Source organism: Melopsittacus undulatus, chromosome 4, assembly GCF_012275295.1.
Source record: "Melopsittacus undulatus isolate bMelUnd1 chromosome 4, bMelUnd1.mat.Z, whole genome shotgun sequence".
Lineage (NCBI taxonomy): Eukaryota > Metazoa > Chordata > Aves > Psittaciformes > Psittaculidae > Melopsittacus > Melopsittacus undulatus.
The window spans coordinates 588,921-597,665 of NC_047530.1; the positions used below are offsets into that span (position 1 = coordinate 588,921).

The window sequence follows — 8,745 nt, forward strand, 5'->3', positions numbered from 1 at the left end:
GATTTCCTCTTTGCAGTGTTTCCTTCAAGGCTCTCAGATGTTCTATTGCAGAGCTTTGTGGAGAGCAGGTGGAAATGCTTCTGTTTGCACACAGAGAGGGGTTGGCTTGGGCTGGGTTTGTCATTGACGGGGTACACAGAGCTCCGTGTGTCTGGCACACCTCAGAACAAGTGTGATGGGTACATTCCATCATGCCAAGCAAACCTGGGAGGACAAGTGGGTGTTTGAGTCATGCAGAAGCATTCAGCTCTTCAGCTTCCGTGCTGCTTCTTGCACCCAGTTCTGCTGCTCTTTGGGTGCAGTTGTGCTCCTGCAGGTTGGTTGGGCCATTGACTGAGCAGGGCCTGGCCATGGGGGTTCATGTCAGTGTGTGTGGTTTGAGTTTGAGGACTCGGTGGTGTAACGGGTACAGAGCTGCTGTAATGGCTCCTGTAGAGCCAGGCTGGGAGAGCTGGGCTGGGGCAGCCTGGAGAAGAGAAGGCTCCTGAAGGGGAGAGCTGAGAGCAGCTCCAGTGCCTAAAGGGGCTGCAGGAAAGCTGGAGAGGGGCTTGGGACAAGGGCCTGTAGGGACAGGCCAAGGGGAATGGCTTGAACCTGCCCAAGGGGAGACTGAGCTGAGCTCTGAGGCAGAAGCTGTTCCCTGGGAGGGTGCTGAGGCGCTGGCACAGGGTGCCCAGAGAAGCTGTGGCTGCCCCATCCCTGGCAGTGCTCAAGGCCAGGTTGGACACAGGGGCTTGGAGCAGCTGCTCCAGTGGAAGGGGTTGGGGTTGGAGGTGGAGGAGCTGTAAGGTCTCTTCCAACCCAAACCAGGCTGGGATTCTATGATGTGGACAGAGCTGGTGTAATGTGGATGGAGCTGAGGTTATCTGGTGCTTGAAGTGGCACTTCTGGGTGTAAATGATGAGACTGGGCCCCTGCACAGGAGCTGCTACATCTTTTACTGCCTCCTACCACCACCAGAAGCCAGCAGTGTGGCTGGGGCTGTACAGGGCCTGCACTGCTGGATTTTCAGCCCCTGGCTACTGCCAACAAGGGCAGACCTCAGGCATGCTTCCCAGAGCAGGAGAATGGCCTACATGGAGCAGTGGCAGGATCAGAGGGGTCTTGTGAACACCCCAGGCTCACCTGAGCCTCCTCTGTGTAGCTTAGTTGTAGCCTAGGATGTCACCAAGATGCTCTGCACTTCAAACACTTCTTAAATGCAAAACTTCATTTATTTGAACAAGTAAATACAACTATAAGAACTTCCAAATATAAAACCTGCTTGTACAAACCCCCCCAAACACCCCAAACTTCCCATTAACAAATGGGTTTGATACAGTAAAAACCCTGAGCTTCAACACAGCTCATAACTTGAAAGACAAGACTTAAATGTAGTCATTTTTGTAGTATAAACACGTGTAACATCAAACAGAAATACTCCTGTTGGAACTTTTAAGTAGGCCAGAAGAGCAAGTCAATGTTTAGGCTCATCTTAAAGCCATCCTAGTTAAACTAACACACCCTCATGCTACAGAGGCCTTTGGTCTTTCCAGCTGCCCAAACGCTGCAGCTCAGCTCTCCGACTGTGCACAAAACTCAATTCAGCTCATTCCCACAGGGATAAATCAGGTTCTGCCCTAGTAAAGTCAGGGTAATTACCACTGGGGTCTGAGAACACAAATGAGAGCAGCAGAGAAACCGTGCCCTCAAACACGAACGTGGTGGTACAGCAGAAATGAGCCCGTGCTGTGTCACCCTGATTCAGTTCTGTGTCACTCTGGGTGCAGGTGCTGTGATCCGAGCATCTCAACAGGGCTCAGATGATGCCCTGGTTGCTGTTGTGTGTTGGGAATGAATAGGGAGTGTGGATCCCGGAGGAATACCAGAGCATTAAGAGGTCTTGCTGAATCACCTCTTGCCTTTGCCCATAAGCTGACAGTGCAGAGAGCGTAACACAGCTGCTGGACAGGATGTTTTACCTGTCACTCAGGTCTGCCCCTCAAAACCATGTACTTTAAACAGAGGAAAGCTTGACAGGACTTTATATATAAAAGTATTAAATGTATGAACTATAACCCCAACCTTTTATACTAGAAATGTGTTGATACCACGTTGAAGACCTGTAGGTTTATCCGTTAAAAGCAGCGATGGCTGAGACCTTGAGAATTGACTCCATCCCATAGAAGACGAGCAGAACACTGTTGAGGATGACGTCTGTTTTCAGCACATAGGTTTGCCACACCAGGAAATACACAGCCAGAAACACACTGCCCACTATCATCACAAGGCTGAGCCCCAACAAACTGTCTTCTTCTGCCAGGTTCCCCCTTACACCTTGAAGGAAAGGAAAAGCTGATGTGAGTCTGATTTCTTCTGACAGTATCACAGCTCTAAGTCTAGAATGTTCCTGTTCAAAACCAGCTCTGGTTCTTACAGCTCAGCACATACTGGCCTGAGCAGGCTCTGTCAGTGACCATCAGAACAAACCCAAGCACCAGTGGACAATCCACTTCTTGCTGACCCAGGTTAATGTGGACAAAGAGCAGTCTGTGGATACTCAAGTCCTGGCTCCCACCTCTTCCTACCACAGCTCTGAAGCTGAAACCCATTTTGACCACTCAGCTTCTTGGGCAACCATCAAACTTCAACCCTCAACCTGCACAGCCTGCACTTAGTGTGACTGCAGTGCACAGCTGAGAGCATTCAATCCTCATCTTAAGCTCTTATACACTATAAAATCTCTTCTGTTCCCTGCTACTCCTATTTCAGGTTACTACCATTGTGGAGAAGCTTCTCTTCTCTCTTCCTTGCATCTTATTTTGAAGCAGTCTCGGTAGATTTTGCTGTTTAACTACATTAGGCTTGAAATTCACTTCTTTATTCATGCCCCAACCGCTCCAAGCAAACATGTGCAAAGCTTGAAGGCAGCGGGCTGGGATCACCCCATGGCAAATCAGCTGAAGCCAGCACAGACCCACCTGCTCTCAGCAACAGCAAGCACAGATTTGAATACTAACTTGTTTCCTTATTAAAAAAGGACTTTATGGAGTTTCAGCAAGATCTGGGCAGGGGTCAGGAGGCCCTTTGAAGCCTTGAGTACTGGTGCACATGAAGCCTTTAGGTCTCCCCAGAGCCTTCTCTTGTCCAGGCTGAACAAGTCCAGCTCTCTGAGCCTGTCTTCATGAGAGAGGTGAAATCTATTGATCAGTAGATAAAGCTTAATGACATCAGTGAACAACAGCCTCCAAATACCTGTTATTCTGCTCAATTGGCATGTTTTGACACACATTGATTCCAGAATGATCAGTGCTTAGAGCTGCATGAGAAGGCACAGTGACAACATGACCTACCCAGGTACAACCGGAGCACTTCAGCAATGGCCATAATGACAAGCAGGGTAAGATCAACAGACAAAAAGTCTCCTGGATAGCTGAAAGTTTGACCTGGAGAAGAAAGCAGCAGAAATGAGGTAGGATAAGCCAGCAGGGACACTGAGAAGCCAGCTCTGCCACAGGCACCCAGCCTCCTCCTGTCTTACAACAGCAGCAACTTACCTTTATAAATCAACATAGTGAGACTTGCCACGATGTAAAAGACTAAATAAAATCCATTTACATAAAACAGAAGCTGTAGAGGAACAGCTGCCATCTGAGAGCTGCTGTTAAGGATTTCTCATAGGGATAAGGTGGGATCTGCTTCCTAAAATCACCGTTTCCCAGTAACTACAAAATACTGTGTTCTTTTAACCTCAATGGATCAGCTGCAAAGGGTTTATGGGGTAGGATTCAGAGTACCCGAGGTTGCAAACATCAGGAGTCAGGATAAGAACTTGCTGTTTCAGGTTGGGCTTCAGCTCCTGGTAAAGAATGTGATTTGGTATGTGGTGGGGTGGTTCTTAGCCTCAGGGCATGAGGGAGGTGCATGTGTTCGTTTCCACAACAACTTCTCTCCCTCTCAGTCAGCTTGAAGCAGTTGACAGGGGGTTGGCAGGCTCCCAACACACCGAATTCCAGAGTTTTTGCAGAGAGGTGGCTCTGTGAAGCAGTCAGGCCCCATCACTTCCCATCCCATGCCCACAGGATGGGAAGTCTGAAAGCTGTGCTTTTGGTTACACCTCTGAGAAAGGCCACGAGCTCAACTTGGAGATGCAAATCCATCAGGAACAGACTTCCTTAATTCACTGCTGACAAAGCTGTCTGTTGGATAGTGTAAGGGCATATTTAGCTTTGGTTATTTGTCTGTATGGACCCACTGCCAAAGCATTTGAGAGCTCCACAAGCCTTAACACATTCCTAACAATGTCCCTGAAGGACAGGGGCTGTCTTACAGTGAGACATTAGCAGCAAGCTCAGGATTGATTCTCTCATCCTGAAGTAACAACCACCTAAAGGTACCATCCTGCCTAACTTAGCTCCCTCTGGATCCAGCAGAGATGAGCCCTTTCCTAGCCACAAGCTCCTGCACAGGCTGGGCTGAGCCATGTCCAGCGTTAAGCCTGGTTTATTGGAGACACCACAATCTTGGATGCCTTCAGGAGCCCACTGACAGACACAGCCCCTGTATGGCAGGTCCATATGTACTGAAGGAATCTTGTTCTTAAGGCACAGCAGCATGTTCCCAATGCCAGACAGTGTAGGACATCCTGGAGCTCACCTCCACATGGAATGTGGCTCCAAGAATCCACTTCTATGTATTTTTGATGACAAATGCCTTCCTTAGCTGTAAATAATATAACTTAAGTTATACATTGAGTTATCTGTTCTGATTTCATTATATCCACCTCTTTCTGTACTCAAAATACCCCCTCCTCTCTCTCCCACCCTTCTCAAATCCTTGGAGTATCTCCAAGCAGAGACTTCATCCCAGGCACCTTTTAGAGGCTCTGCCCAGCCTGTTCCTGCATGGAGCAGCCACCCACTTGCAGTGGCTGTATCCCAGTTCCCATGTCATTAAACCAGAACCAGGTTTTTGTGTTTTTCCAGTTGAAGGAAGGTGGAGCAGAAAAATTACTAGATGGGTTCTAAGCATGGAAATCTCTGAAGCTGAGGGTGTCTCCTCTCAAGAGATACTTAGAGCTTGGCAGGAGTAAGGGGAGAATTAACATGAGAGGAAGTGCTACTGAAAGCTGCTTTTCCTACCTCCTGTTGTCTGTGCCAGCTGCCTGTGGGGTTTGCTGCATGGGGTTTGTGTCCAGCAGTCCACAAATCCCATTTTCAGCCGTGCTTCCTAGGGAAATGAGAGTTCTGGGATCATAAAACAGGGTTGTCAGCTCTCTGTCAAGACTGAGTTGGGATAAAGGGGCAGGATCTCAACTCAACCTCAGCTACTGCTGCAGAAAACAGTCTTAGGGGAAATGCTTTACCAGTTTTGCTTCATGTGGATGGAAAACCCAAAGAGTAACACGAATCCAGCAGGTTTATTGGGTGGGAAGATGGGAGCACATTTCAGCCTGGCTTCCGGAAGGTTCCCACGTGTGGGGGGGGACAGGTACCAAAAGGATACAACTGATTCAGATCTTCCTTTAGGTGGAGAAGGGAAAAAGAAAAGAGAATCAGTCAACTGATGCAACCAAAGTGCTGCAGAAACAGCTGTTTTGAGGTCAGACATGATTGTAGAATCACTGTCAGGTCACTGATGATTCAACATTTTCTCAGCTCACAGAGTCCAAAAAGAACCTTTTCAAATCCCTTCATTCTGAACTAATATGGGGAAATCCCTGCTGTGAAAGTGACTTGGACACAAACCCATCTCCTTCCCAACATGAAGAAGAACCCAGGTGTTACTTAGAACCCGTTTATCCTGTCCTTGCGCAGCAGATGACATTCATCCCCTCTAACCATGCAGGAAGAAGGGAGACAGGGAAGGGAACCAGAAGGTACCATTTGGTTTTCAATGGTGAGAAAGTGTTTGTGTAGCACATCAGGCTCCCGGTTCCTCTAAATAACAGCCTTCCAAACTGGTTCCCTTCAAAAGCAAAGTGATTCTATGTAAAACCGTAATCTATTCTGATCACCCACAGAATCCTACCTGTAGTTCCTACAAGAGAACCCACACGTCTCATTTTCCCTTCCTTTCTTCCTGCAAAAGCACAGGTAGCATTCCCTTACAACGGGATGGCACTGACCTACTAAAGCAGCTCTTAAATAACTCATTAACATTCTTGGCCTCTTTCAGCCACAGGAGGAATTGAAAAGTCAGGATCTGTTTCACAGGGAGCAGAACTGTCCATCAGAGGCCACTGCATCCGTCTGCCCTGAGACACCCCATTGTCATCCAGTCAGTGGGACATACCCTCTCAGTCCCACAGCTCCTCAACGTTAATGTCCTCATCCCCTAATAGCTTTATGCCCAAATTAATCCCACTAACGTTAGGCACCTATTTAAGGGATTCAATTTGGGAACACAGGGGCAATAGGGAAGAATTTAAGGTGGTGCTCCTGTCTGTGTGTCCTCTCTGTAAACGGACAGACCTGTCCCCTTGCTTAGCCAAAATGCTTGAGTTCCTTTTTTGCAGGATGGGAATTAAAGGTTTCATAAATACATTTGCTGCAGTGACTAATGGTTAAAATGGGTTTCTCTTTCTACCCTGGTATAAGCCCCCAGGCAAAAGTCACACCAAGACAATGCACTTCACAGAGGCATCTCTGGTTTCCAGTTTAGACTGGGAAGTAGGATGGGAATATGAAGTAGAATCAGAGAATCCCAGCCTGGTTTGTGTTGGAAGGGACCTTAAAGCTCCTCCAGCTCCAACCCCTTCCACTGGAGCAGCTGCTCCAAGCCCCTGTGTCCAACCTGGCCTTGAGCACTGCCAGGGATGGGGCAGCCACAGCTTCTCTGGGCACCCTGTGCCAGCGCCTCAGCACCCTCCCAGGGAACAGCTTCTGCCTAAGAGCTCAGCTCACTGGAAACCAATCCAAACAGCACAACTGCACCTGCAGACCTGTCGTTATCCCACAGGAAGCATCTGGATCTGTGCATGTTGTGTATGAAGCGTTACCAGCACAGCCTCATCGCGCTGCCCCATAGCAGTAATTCCACCCTAAGGGCAACCCCATGCGAATTCCCTGTTTGCAGGGGATTTATAATAATTTATAATACATTATAAAAATAAATTATTAAAAATTTATAATAAATAAGCTTTATTTTGAAGCTTATTTCTCCGCATCCTTTTCCAGCAGAGGGCTCTGGGTTCCTTCCTGCCCCTATGCCAGGGAGGGCTTGCACAGCCTCTATTACTGGGAACGCGCTGCCTCCCCCCGAGCAAGCCAGCCCATTTCAACCGGCTTGAGCACAGGAACCTCCCAACACACCCGTGAACGGGATCCTGCCTTAAAGAGTCATTAAAATAGATAATTCCAGGTCTAACAGGCTGCTAATCCCAGCTCCCCGAGACGTCTCCCTGGGAGGATTAATGCAGTCTGCGTTGCTGCTGGGGGGGATGAACTGAACGGGAGCATATGGCAAACACTAACTGAAGCCAAACGTTTCAAAACCAGGTTTTTTTCTACCTAGGGCTGAAATTTACATGTTTTGGGGATACCTTTGAGTTCTTTGAAAGAAGTGGGAATTCTTCATTAGGAATGAACGTTGAATCCCAGTGGTTCATAACCAGTGATTCTCCTGAAGGGGAGACCTGAGAGCAGCTCCAGTGCCTAAAGGGGCTGCAGGAAAGCTGGAGAGGGGCTTGGGACAAGGGATGTAGGGACAGGCCAAGGGGAATGGCTTGAACCTGCCCAAGAGAGGGGAGACTGAGCTGAGCTCTGAGGCAGAAGCTGTTCCCTGGGAGGGTGCTGAGGCGCTGGCACAGGGTGCCCAGAGAAGCTGTGGCTGCCCCATCCCTGGCAGTGCTCAAGGCCAGGTTGGACACAGGGGTTGGAGCAGCTGCTCCAGTGGAAGGGGTCCAGCTGCCCGGATTTACCTCAACATATCGCTGCTGTCGCGATAAAGCTGCGGGGCCGGGCTCAGCACCAAGGCCTGGCTCAGCACCAAGGCCTGGCTCCACCTCAGCCCCTCCTCAATCCGTGTCCCCTCACCCTTTGGGGCGATAGGAGACAACAAACATCCCCTCCGCTCCCCTCAGCCCCACCGGGACGTGCATATAAACGGCTGCCGGTAGCAACGGCCCCGGGCCGCTCACCTGGCCTCACAACCGCCATCTTGCCCCACCGCCCCCCCCCCCGGTCCTCCTCCGTCCCAGCAGGCTCCGCGCCGCTCTAACCCCGCCCCTCTCGCCTTCGGCTGCGATCGGAGCGCTCGGCCCGGTTCGGTCGCGTTCGGGCGGACTCGGGCGCCGCCCGTTCGGGCGTCTCCGTTGGACGCGGAGCTCGGCTGCGCTCGGAGAGGACTCGGCTCTGCTCGGCTCCGCTCGCGGCCGCCTTCGGGCGAGATCGGAAACCACCGGCACGGGCTCGGGAGTCTTCGCCCCTCTCGGGCCGGACCGCTCGGGGACTCGGCCCTGTTCGGGCTCGCTCGGGTTCCCCCCCCCCCAACCGTAAGGTACCGCTTCGGGCCGCGCGCCTGCGGACTCGGCCGTGTCCTGCCTCGGGATTGGCCAGGCGGCAGGAAACACGGGCCCCGCTCGTCGGGAACCACCGGCAGCCTTCGGACGAGGCCTCGGGACACTTCGGGCACCGTCGGAACCGCTCGAGTCCGGCTGCCGAACGCGTTCGGAAGCGCTCGGCCGTGTTCGGCCCCCCCCGCTAAACAGCCCTCGAGTGACCTCGAAGGACCAATCCCCCCCCCCCCCACCTCACGGCCCCCTCC

The 8,745-nt window shown here is 50.9% G+C and overlaps 1 protein-coding gene across 1 annotated transcript; it reads right to left on the reverse strand.

The window, feature by feature from the left end:
- Positions 1-1,543: 1,543 nt before the first annotated feature.
- On the reverse strand, positions 1,544-8,138 carry LOC101867902 (transmembrane protein 80). Its single transcript, XM_034062116.1, has 4 exons — positions 8,120-8,138; positions 3,537-3,653; positions 3,333-3,425; positions 1,544-2,316 (listed from the first exon to the last, which is right to left on the reverse strand). Exons 1-4 carry the CDS (start codon positions 8,136-8,138, stop codon positions 2,111-2,113), a joined length of 435 nt encoding a protein of 144 aa, XP_033918007.1. The 3' UTR covers positions 1,544-2,110.
- Positions 8,139-8,745: the final 607 nt, after the last annotated feature.